Raw genomic sequence first — 12,285 nt, 5'->3', positions numbered from 1 at the left:
GCCAAGCTTATTTGTTTATGGAATGTTTTTAATGGATGGTTTGACTCTCCAGTGGCAGTTGACCAGTGGTGACAGGAGACTTTCCAGGAGAAATCGGCCAACCCCTGGCCTAGAAGAACCAGGTCAAGAACACCCTTTTCCATTCCTTATGATGCTAACTCCTCTGAGCATTGGCTGCAAAGACAGAATAAGCTTTGAGGCCTACCTATGAGATGTTTTAAGTAACAGCAAGGAACCCACTGCTGACACTTTCTATTATAATCCTCTCCCTCCCTCTTATTTTTAGTTCTCTCTCTCCTCTCTATCCAAGTTCACTCCCTCCTTTCCTCATTGCTAAGTTTCCAAGGATCTGGAAAATCCTGTTTTTTAGATTCTCAGCAGCCTCCTCCATTTACATAAAAAGTTAGCGTTCCCTGCTTGAAGCTGCTAATAAGCAGTCTTCATTCATTCTCTCCTCGCCCTTTTCTCACTTGGTTTCACGCAATGGATGTGCGGTACTTTATCAGTCGTGGCTTAGGATTCATGGGGAAAATCTGTCCAATGTTCTCCTCCCTGTGGAAGGCTGGCCCTGCATGGGGATGAACCCCCATCAGGCAGTTAGATGCAGACAGTACTGTTTGATTCTTTTTCAAACAGCACTTAAAAAGAAAGAACCAAAAATTAGTTCCCTCCAAAGGATGGGCTTGGCCTTTTTTTCTTTCCCCTTTGGAGCTGGTTTTAATGACCCAGTTGCTTTGTTTGAAAGCTATTTATTGAGACGACAGATATGTAGATGTAATTGGATAAATAAAAAAGTGAAATCAAGGTTGGAAGCAGTGGTTAAAATACAAACACTTGGGGGCCACTCCCTCAGTGCCCCCCAGACAGAACAATGGCTCAGAAATGACACTTAGAACCCCCACCTCCCCACCCCCTTGCCCCCAAGCAGCTCTAAACCGCAAGGTCCCATGCAAGAAACTCAATTTTGGTTTGGCACCAAGCACCCACGCGACCCCATCTCCTCTCCACCCTTGGCCTGTATCCCCAGGGAGATTTAGACATTCATTCCTGTACTGTGGAATCCAGCCACTCTAATCCTGCTCAAAGACAGCATTAGAAGCTGTGGGGGAGGGGTCCAGCACCAGGTGTGTGGTCCTGCCCAGGTGGGCACCCTTAACCCTGCCCCCTCCCCAGTTCCTCTCCCCTACAACAGAATAAACTGCAGGCCACCTCCCAGCCTCCCAGTGGCTCTAAGGGCTTGAAAGAAGACATGTTACAACGAGGATGACACACACTCACTTGAGTATGTGTAAGTGTGGAATTCTCCCGGGACAACGGAGACCTGGCTGCCCAAGGAGTCTCCACCTCACTTGTTCATTCCGCTAACATAACACCTTCATGAAGTCCACAATCCCCATAAAATCCTGCCGGTGACATCCCCCCTCTTTAATGGTAAATGTTTTGGAATGTCCATAGATAAGAAAATGGACGGCATGGAGAAAAGACTTCCTAGCCAGGTCTCTCAATTCACCTCCGGATATCTGAATACTCAGACTGTTCGTCTTCCAACTCGCTGCTTCCAGAAGAGCCCTGGGCCCCAGGGCCCCCAGCTCTACCCCGGGCGTGGGCGTTTGGGTGGCTCTTGCTACTTCGCTCTCCCTTAGGCCCTCGGCTGGTCTCCCTACTGTTGGGCTCTTCCAGGTGGTGGCCCACTTCTCCATGGTGGGCCCTGGAAAGCTTGGCTCTGTCCACCTGGAGCTGGCGCTCAGGAGGCACAGTGGGGGGCCTCTGGATGGCTGAGGTGCAGAAACTCAAGATGGAGCACAGACTCCCCCAGTTCTGCTCACACTGAGCCTGCACGCTGTGGGTGATGGCCTCCTTTACCTCCTCCCCACAGGTCAGCAGTAGGTTCACCAGGTCTACGTAGGGCCTAGAAGATGCAGAGCAAAGAGAGAGATATTTTGAGAAGGGAGCATGTTTCCACAGGGCCACTGGGGGCAGTGACAATACAGGAGATAGGGTCACCTGTGGGCTTGGGTTTGGTTTGATGGAATACCTTTCTGGAATTCAAGCTTATCCATATCCCCTGGAGCCTCCCCTAACGTGTAGTGTACTGAGTGTGATCTTGCTCCAGGGTCCAAACCAGGCGGTGTCGGAGGTAGTTAGAGGCAAAGGAAGGCTCCCGCTGTCCCAGTAACTAGAGATAGAACCCACCACATGGAATAGTTCTAGTAACACTGCACAGGTACATATGGTAACCAAGGTTACAGCAAAGGGCCTTGAGGAAGGTGGAGAAACAGAGGGTGTGGACTTATGAAAAGGCAGCCTTGTGAATAATGGAAGGGGTGTGGGAGGGCTATAGGCATGTTTATGGCATACTAGGGGAAGGCAGTGGGTTCTGCCTCTAGTAGAGAGGTATCTGGGCACTTCCACACCAAACAGAGAAGTCGTTTTGAAAGGCAAGGAGAAGCCATAGAGGGGCTCCAGAGTGGCCTCTGGGAACCCCACCTTATTCTCTTGTACATAGCTTTGGGGAGGCCAGCTTGTAGCCAGGGAAAAGAAATCATCCGTCATAGCTGGGCCCAGGCTAACAAGATCACTAGACGCACTACCCTCGTACCCTTCCTTCAACATATGGAAGCTCCTGGAAGCTGTGGAGAAGGATTGGCTAAGGACTGGGAGTTTTTCCCTTTCTTGGTTGGAGAGGTTGAGGGGTGGACTGGCTAGCCAAACTACTTATCTGTGTAATCTAGCTTCCCTCAAACTGGAGATGAGAGCTGAGTCTCTGTGAGAAACACTCAGGTCTGGAGAGGAGAGCAAGTTGCTTCAGGTGCTTCTGGCTGCCTTGGATGTATTTTAAGGAGAACTGCTGGAGAAGCAACATCTTGCAAACCATCCTTGTCTTCCTGAGGTGGGGGTGTGGGAGGAGGGCAGGAGTGGCTGCCTTCTTAAGCTTTGGGACCCATCTAGGAGTCCTGGGGGTACCCAGTGGCTCCATATGATAAGCACTAGACTGAGAACTATAAGGTCTGTGGTTTGAGCCCACCAGTCGCCCTGCGGGAGAAAGATGAGGCTTTCTGCTCCTGAGTAGATTGAAAGATCTGGAAACCCTATACAGAGTCGCTATGAGTCGGAACTGACAACAACAAAGGCGTCCTGATGTGGCACTGTAGGATAAGCACAGGGCTGTTAACTACAAGGTTGGTGGTTCAAATTCACCAGCTGCTCCTCAGAAACCCTATACAAAGTGGCTATGAGTCGGAACTGAGTTGAGGGCACTTAACAACAACATGGATCCCTGTGTGCCACTATTGGATAAGCAGCAATGGACTGCTAACTGCAAAGTCAGCAGTTCAAACCCACCAACCGCTCGTCTGAAACCCTTTACAGGGTCGCTTTGAGTTGGAAGCGACTCCACAGCAACACTTAACAACAGTAAGGAATGTCTCCAGCAGTGGGCGCCCATGTCTACTCATTGTGCCTTTCTTACCACTCACAGGACACTGTTCAGATCCCCAAAGGGTGTATGGAAGGCTCACTAGATTCTTAAACAGCCCTTGCCTAGCAGAGCTCCTAGACACATCTGACCACAAGCACTGAGACCTTGGGCAGGGCAATTACTCCGTGATGTGACAGCACTTATGAGAAGGAACAAAACGTATTCGTCCGTAAGCTTGGACCATCTGGGTGGTTGCATTCTACTCCATTTAATGTTTTTGTGGCAAGTTGGCTGTGGCAGCCATGCAGAAAATGTAGGTTATGTTTGGGGGCTTGTAAAGCAGTTTATGGTCCTTTTTTTAAATTTTTATTATTAGTCCTTAAGTCTTACTTGGGTAAACTGTCCTCATTTCATGGATATAAAAACTGAGACAAGGTGAAAGAATGTGGCTTCAGGAAGTTTCCAGAGCTAGGGAAGCCCGTGCTCCGGCTGAGAGCAGAGCAGAGCAATGTTCTGGCTGATAGAGATCAAGCTGCCTTTTAAGGAACACTTGATGGCCTTAGAAAGGAGCCCCAGTGGCACTGTGGGATAAGTACTGGCCTGCTGACCGAAGGTCAGGTGATGGGCTGCCTGCTCCTCTAAAGACCGACAGTCTTGGAAACCTTATATAGGGTCACTATGAGTTGGAATCAGCTTGAAGGCAGTGGGTTTGGTTTTTGGTTTTGGTGGTCTTGGAGTCTGAGATTCTGTGTTTGTCTCTTGGGGGGGAAGATAAGAGAATTTCCTTGGCTATAAGGTGCTCTGGTAGCGTAGTGGTTACGAATCGGGCTGTGAACCGCAAGGTCAGCAGTTCGAAACTACCAGTGGTTCCGCGGGAGAACAATGAGGCGTTCTGCTCCTGTGAAGATTTACAGCCTCGGAAACCCTGTGCAGGGCCGCTATGAGTTGGAACTGACTCCACAGCACTTAACAACAACAAAAACATAACTGCGACAAGGAAGGTGACAATACTTGTCTTGGGTAACCACAAGGAGGGCATTGCAAGGCAAATCCTCAATACATGCTTGTTTCCTTCCGTTTTTCTTTTCAAAACTTGCAATGGGCCTCAGGGAACACAAGTTCACTGAGTGTATCTGCTGAAGCAAAGTCCTCAGGTGGCGCACAAAGTTAACATGCTAGGCTGCTACCTGAAAGGTTGGAGGTTCGAGTTCACCCAGAGGTGCACCTTGGAAGAAACACCTGGTTGCTGTTGTTAAGTTTCATCAAATCGGTTCTGACTCATAACGACCCTGTATAGGATTTTTAAGGCTTTAAATTTTCTCAGGAGCAGAAAGCCTCATCTTTCTCCCATGGAGCGGTTGGCGGGCTCGAACCACAGATCTTGCGGTTCGCAGGCCAATGCTTAACTATATGGAACCACCACACTCCTGAAAGGCCTGGTGTTCTAAGTCAAAAAATTCAGCCATTGAATTGAAAGTGCAATGACACAGTTGTACTCTGACACATGGGGTGCTGCCATGAGTTCAAGTTGTTATCTCTGAAGCAGCCACAGGATTTTAGCACCTAGTTGTTTGTACTTTCCCCACTTCTGAGGATGCCTGAGAAAATGGCTGGGGCTGAATCTGCGAGGTACTGCTTTCAAGGTTCTTCCCAGAGGAAGGGGAGGGCTCTCTTGGGAACATACGAAATGTCTCTCCAATGCCAAGGATTCATTCCTCTGCCCAAAGAGCTCTCAGAATCCCAAGGCTGACCTGAGAAGGCTAATGACCGCACACTCTTCTGCCCTTGGCCCTCTCTCCCGAGGAGAAAGCTATGCTGTCAGGAGGCGTGTGTGCTGAACCTAACTAATCTAAGCCGAGTAGGAGCTGGCCTGGTGCCTTCTCAGGCTGCAAGCTCAGCTCGTGTCTAATGACAAAGCCCAGCTCTCTCAACTGGGTGTCAGCTAGGCTACAGGATTTAAAAACAACGTTGAGGGGGATGTGCCTGGAGGCTCAGACAACTGAAGGTTGCCAGCTCACAATGACAATGTGTGTGGTGCCAAGCAGAGGATTAGGAGAAAGTGGGGTGGGAAGGGCTGAGGGGAGCAGAGGGGAATGGAGAGTTTGAAAAGAATTTCACTGACCATGTTTCAGAGTTCATGGGAGTGTGGTGAAGAATTGGGTTGGTGCAGATTTGGAGTGATTGTAATGTCCACCTCTCTAAAGTGAGAAGCAAATTTGTTGCTCATTTTTTCGTCTGTGACTGGTACCACACGTTTCTAAGTGGTCTTCATAATATAGGGGGACTGGCAGGATTCTTTGTGTCAAAATCGGTTAAGAAGGTTCTGAAACCAAAACAGTTCAGGCCAATTCAGTGTGAAAGGCAAGTTGATGCACTGTCTAGTCAGAGCTTCAGAAGGGAAGGTAATGGGGACTGGAGTTAGGCAACAGTCCCAGGATGGCACAAAATGGTTAATGTGCTTGACTTCTAATGGAAAGGTTGGTGGTTCGACTCTACCTAGAGACAACTGAGGAGAAAAGCCTGGTGATCTACTTCTGAAAAAGCAGCTACTGGAATCCTATAGAGCACAAGTCTACTCAAATGACACGGGGTAGCCATGAGTCAAACTTGACTCAACGACATCTGGTTTACGGGTTGGAGTTAAGGGAGCAGTGTCTGAAAGGAGGCTCAGGATTCTTATCTTAGTGGACCACTCAGAACAGGCTGGCGAGAAGGCATTTAGGAGCATTCTAAATGATGCTAAGAGCCCTTTGGAAGTAAGGGTCTCATGACCCTGTGAGCCACATTTCCATGAGGAAACATACAAAGTCTTCTTATTCTCTAGGGGGACTGAAAAATTATAAAACATCTAATTTTTCAAAAGAAGATTTTTCTCCAAAGAGACAAAGTTTTCTCAAGCTCCAGGGATGTATTCTAGACTTATAAACTAGTACTCCATTCTCCACTCTTGAGACTAAAATATATTTAATGAATGGCAACAGGTTCAGAGAGACTGAACTTCCATTGAGATTCTCAGCCGTGGGGCATTTCCCTCTTGCATTATTGATAGACTTGGTAGAATAATCCTTCATTTCTAGAGGCCCTTTGAAGCAAGGGAATTTCACAATGTTCTCTTTGTGCAGGAGACCCTGAGTGGGATACGTGATTTGCAAGTTCAACTTCTAACCGAAAGATTGGAGGTTCAAGTCCCCCCAGAACTGCTTTGGAAGAAAAGTCTGATGTTCTACTGAAAATCAGATATCCAAAAATATAATTGACACACATGGTGGACTTTGATCTAGAGTCAACTCCATTATAACTGGTACTGGTACTCCTTGTATAGTGGGGATGTGATTGCAAAACGGAAAACAAGAAAGTACCACATCTGGGGACCAGCGATCTTTCTAGGCCTGGTCAAGAAGATAGGCAAGGAGCAAGGAGATTTGAGGTGTATCAGGGAGCTTCAAAAAGTTCATGGGAAATTTGAGTTAAATGAGAATAGATTTTTTTCCATGAGCCTTGACAATTGGCTTCAACTGTATGCATTACCAGTTCCCAAATGGAATTCCCAAAGTAGAAATCAGTTCTCAGAGCATTGTCTTTTACCTCTTAGCATCAGATTCTTCATTTGTTAAATGGGGCTAGTGATCCTTATCTTGTAACATTGCTGGGATGGATTCTGATATATTCTGTTAAACCTCTGTCTGAAGGTCTACCTTAAAAAATGGTACCCATTATTATTCTTGCTCCTTATGTTGCTTGTTGCTATCATTCCTTTATAGGCATTTGGAATAATAAGCAATATTTGATATGGCATTAGTGTATGTCCAGGTAAAGGGAACCCTGTTATTTTTTTGGCAAGAGCTGCATGTAGAGTTTCCCAGTGGATCATATAGTTCCTGGAGTACTGCACAATACCTAGAACCTCATAACCAAGTGGAAAGTGACATGAGATGGCTTTTGTCTTCCATTATCTAGGTGGTGGTGGGGTGAATGTCATCTATTTATTGACATAGCTGGAAGAAGATCATGGCACCAATTGAGAAGCACGAGTTAGTAAAATTGTACTGATTTGGCCCGGTGTATCACCAGGGAAAGCAAATGGTGCCATCAAACTGGCAAGGATTTGCAAGGGACTGCTTAGTAACAGTTTCAAGGATAGAGCCATCATAATCTTTAGATGGCTACTGGTCATAGAAGTAACTGGTACTAACATACTTTACCAAAATTTAGAATTTCTGAGTAGTGCTCAACTGGTTATGTACCATGGAGTTGGTTCCAACTCATAGGGACCCTGTATAGGGATTCCAACCTTGTGGTTCAAACCGACCTTGCGATCCGGTGCCTCATCCCACAGTGTAACACCAGGACTCCATTCATGTCTTGGTGGTGGTGGTGATGTGTTGTAGAGTCAGAACCGACTCATAGTGACCCTGCACAGGGTTTCCGAGGCTGTAAATCTTTACAGGAGCTGAAAGCCTCATCTTTCTCCCACGGAACAGCTGGTAGTTTCGAACTGCTGACCTTAAGGTTCGCAGCCCGATTTGTAATCACTACGCTACCATTCATGTCTTAGAGAAGGTAAATTGAACCTTCTAGGAAGGGAGTCCCTGGGTGGTGCAAATAGTCAATATGCTTGACTAATAATTGAAGGATTGGTGTTTCGAGTCCAGCAGAAGCACCTTGGAAGAAAGGCCTAGCGATCTACTTTTTTGAAAACCTTATGGAGCACAGCTCTATTCTGAACACATGAAGTCACCACAAGCAGGAGCTGACTTGATGGCAATGTTGTTTTTAAGGAAAGAAGGACTTGTGGAGGCAGTAAAAAAAAAAAAAAAAAAAAAGGATGGCTCTTAGATTTTGTTATTGAAGAATGTAGGTTATGGAGATAAACTAACTGCCTTTGGCATTGCCTCCTACAAGCTATGTGACCTTTACCTCAAGGAGTTTCAGTTTACTCATCTGTAAAATGGGGATGTTAATGGTACCCATCCCACAAGACCGTTGTTAGGGAATCAAGTAAAAATTCCAGTTGAAGTCCTCAGCACAGTGCCTGACACTTAGTAAATACTCAATGTATGCTAGTTGTAGCGTAGTGGTTACGAATTGGGCTGTGAACCACAAGGTCAGCAGTTCGAAACTACCAGCTGTTTGCGGGAGAAAGATGAGGCTTTCTGTTGCCGTAAAGATTTACAGCCTCAGGAACCCTGTACAGGGTCGCTATGAGTCGGAACCGACTCCACGGCACATAACAACAACATGCTAGTTGTAGTTGGTTGTTTCCACCGACCAAGATCCATCAGCTACGTGGCATGCTCTGAAAAGTATCGTGAGCCTAACTGAAGGGAAGAGGAAGCGTCTTTCTGAATCCTGTACATTTCATGCTCATTAAAAATGCTCCTGCTTCTATTGTCTATAATTTCAAAACTGATGGTAGACATCTTTTTCTCTATCCTGAAAGCTGGCAGGAAAAGGGGTCACCTGACATCAGGTTGGCTTTCTGAGGTAAATCGTGACTGTACCCATTTTGCAGGCAAGTTCAAGCCCTTCAAACTGAACCCAATGCTCCCCAGTCCCCCCAGGGCATGCTCTGTCTTCCTCTAGCCTGGAAGGGGCTCTGCTGCCCTGGCTTCCGCACGGTAGTACTCACTCCTGCAGCAGTAAGTCCTTGAATTGGATCATCTCCACCATCACCCGGATATTCTCCTGGACGGCAGAGCACAGGTTGTGTTTGAGGTAGCATTCCCGCTGCAACTGGAAAACCATTTCCTTGATGGCGGGGCACTTTCGGCTTATGCAGCCAAACCTGTGCCTCAGAGCGTGGGCCTTACACTTCAGGGCATCTTTGATGAACGACTTGCCCTGAGAAGACAGATGACGAAGAAAGGAGAGAGAAGCAGAAGAGAGGAGTCCTTGTTACATGCTTGGACATGTTCCCTCTTGGGTTTATATGAGATTTTCTTGACAACTGAACCCTGAGGGCCCAACTCAAGACTGCTAGTCTTCCAGGTTGCTGCTACATCAGGGGATATGTCTAGAGAGACATGATACCTCTGGCATTTGCCACTACTGTTGAGTAACAACTCTGACTTCTTCCTTTCCTGCTGCCCTGGCTGATTCTCAGGGTCTAGAGGTTCCCTGGGCCTTCATAGTCATCAGTTCTGTGGCAGCCCAGTTTACAGTGGAATGCAAAGCGCATCTAAATCCACAACTCCTTCTTGGTTCCCAGCAGGCTTTTTTTGTTATTCTTTCCCCCCAAGTACAAGGTGTTGGTTTGTCAAAATCTCACACCTTAGCTTTTTCTTTCTATTCCATGAGCAACTTCAAGATGGAGTACTTGGCTGTGTCTCGCTTCCTGCTTCAGTGCTTCCCACCGCCCCAAACCCACTCCCGTTTCCGCTTGTCCTTTCAAAGAGGAGCATTCTTTTCCTTTTTAAAAACGATTCAACTCTTTGAAAAATGTTAGGATGATTGTCTCTAAAAGGCTCGCCTGGCACACGGCCTGGCAGCATCTGGAGTCTGGGCTGCCCGGCCGGTGGCCCCTCCCTCCCTCTCTCTGCCGGAGTGGCCAAGGCGGCCAGGCATACATCTGGCCTACAGTTCTCTTTCCTGGCAACCCCCTGAGATTGTCCTTATCCTAGAAAGGAGACAGCTGTTGGGGGTGTGAAGGCGACTCCACTGATTCGGGGACTCGCGTGGCAGAGAGGATTGTGGGATAGCCACCAACCGTGGCATCCTCGCTCCCTCCATTACTATAGAAACAAGCTGTTGTCTAAGTGGTAGTTCCTCTGTTTTTATACAGGTCCAAAGTAACCTACCTGACAAAGTAAACGAGTTTAGATTGGAAGTGGGAAGCCACTTAGCACATTTATTTTGGTTCTCCTTTTAGAAGAAATCCAGATAGTGTCGAGTCACAGAAAAACCATGTGACCCACCCACTCCCTGTGGCTCTCTTCCCTTAACTTTGCAGAGGCAGTGAACTAGGATGGAGGGCAGAATGTGTTCCTTTATTAATAGTTATGTGCCAAGAGTCAACTTGAAAGGGATGCCTCTAATGTCAGAGCATATTCCTGCTGGTTAAGGGGGAAAAAAAAGTGTGGGGGGAGATGAGTGTATGCAAGGCTGCAACAATCTGCTCTTGGTATTCTTCTGTGACATCCTGTGGGATTGCCCTTAAATACACATCTTGCCTCCGGATTTCCTATTACGCTTCCTATTTCCAGTTAATACAGAGGGGATGTTTTATTAGGGTAACAGAGCTGCAAGGAGCCTTAAGTAGTTCAAACATCCTACCTCTTTCCTTCCTGGGTTTCAATCTCCCGTTCTGCCACCCCACATCCCCTGCAGTTTAGGCTGCCAGGCCCATTGCATCCCCTCCTAGTTCTCAGACATTGCTTTTTCAGGCTCTGTATAGGATGTTGGGAGATGCTGGGTGATGACTTTCATAAATCACATCTAAACTGTTGGCCACGTCCACACGTCATCTCTGTCTGGTGGATGACATGGGAGAAGAAGTTTATGAGATATAGTTAACTGGACGTTTGCACTGGGTGGTGCAAAGAGTTAATGTATTAGGTTGCTAACCAGAAAGTTGGAGGTTTGAGTCCACCTGGAAGTACCTTGGAAGGCAGGTCTGGAAATGCTTCTGAAAAATGAGTCATTGAAAACGTTATAGAGCACAGTTTTACTCTGACTTAGTGGCAACTGGTGGTGGCTTCAGCAGTGTATATAAAGGTCAGGGAAGAAAGGAAGTTGGTGGGCCTAATGCTGCTACATGCTGTATACAGTTGCATGTGGATCATCACACTGGAGCCCTAAGTTTGCTTGTTGTATTCCTGCCAGGCTGCAACAGCAACTAAGCTTTGTCCTTGGGGTTCTGGAATAAGTGAAGTGGGTCAAGTCCTCACTACATTTGTTATATAGAGCAAAAGAGAAGTGCAGGATTGAGGGACTCAATTTTCGGGTTGGGAAAGGAATTAATTAATTAATTAATTCCTAATTAAAGAGGAATATAAATTTGCCTTTTTGAAGGACCTGATTTATCTAGATTGTTTCCCCCTACAACTTACAACCACTAGGAGATGATGGATTTCTAAAAATTTTGTTTCACATATTCATCCCTATTAGGTGAAAATAACTTTTGGAATGTATGGTTGGCGTCTCTGTCTTCCTCCCCTCCCCCCCAAATCTACTGCTCCCAATACGATGGTACCTGGAAACTAGGTTCTGGGTAGCTATCCAAGATGTTTATCATTTATGGGCTTTTGTGTTGTCTGTTAATGTTCCCAGATAACTGTCAACTTGTTCTTCATTCCTTTTTGTGTTATGGTGGTGGTTGGTGGTGTGCCATGGAGTTGGTTAGTGACCCTGCATAGGTTTCTGAGGCTGTAAGTCTTTACGGGAGTGGAAAGCCTCATCTTTTTCCCGAAGAATGGCTGGTAGTTTTGAACCGCTGACCTTGAGGTTAGCAGCCCAACTCGTAACCACTACACTGCCAGAGCTCATCTTTGTTCTGTAGACACAGATTAAGAGTAGAAAAGGATTTAGCCTTCATGGCAGCTCCAGAAAGCAGAGTATGAGGGAAGTGGGGAGACACTGGCATTCTGCTTTTCACTGAGAATGTCTTTTGCAAGTTTGAAAACACACCACAAGAACAGCCAAGGATGTCTGTTCACAATTTTTCCAATGAAGTTCTCAATCATGCTACGGCCAACCCAAAACATCCTTCATGGTTTTTACCTGGGCATCAAATTTTCCAGCGTTGTGCAGAAAAGTCATGCAAATTCCATGTAAGCCCCGAATCTCACAAGAGTTGTTCTCAAAACACTCAAACACGCCACATCCCACATCGCCGGCGTTGACCAAACAGTGCTGGATTTCCGCTAAAA

At 46.7% G+C, this 12,285-nt stretch overlaps 1 protein-coding gene across 1 annotated transcript in view; it reads right to left on the bottom strand.

Annotated features, from left to right (window-relative positions):
- Positions 1–1,506: 1,506 nt before the first annotated feature.
- The window catches only part of LOC102842993 (stanniocalcin-2-like), a 13,586-nt gene continuing 2,807 nt past the window's right edge, over positions 1,507–12,285 (bottom strand). The window contains exons 2-4 of the mRNA XM_006864801.1: positions 12,137–12,279; positions 9,048–9,259; positions 1,507–1,909 (exon numbers count right to left, since the gene is read on the bottom strand). Coding sequence (XP_006864863.1) covers positions 1,507–1,909; positions 9,048–9,259; positions 12,137–12,279 — 758 coding nt within the window. The remainder of the gene's footprint in view (positions 1,910–9,047; positions 9,260–12,136; positions 12,280–12,285) is intronic.

This window comes from Chrysochloris asiatica, unplaced genomic scaffold (genome assembly GCF_000296735.1).
Source record: "Chrysochloris asiatica unplaced genomic scaffold, ChrAsi1.0 scaffold00071, whole genome shotgun sequence".
In the NCBI taxonomy this organism is placed as follows: domain Eukaryota; kingdom Metazoa; phylum Chordata; class Mammalia; order Afrosoricida; family Chrysochloridae; genus Chrysochloris; species Chrysochloris asiatica.
The sequence above is the reverse complement of the archived record's forward strand: the minus strand, read 5'-3'. Positions and strand labels throughout refer to the sequence as shown.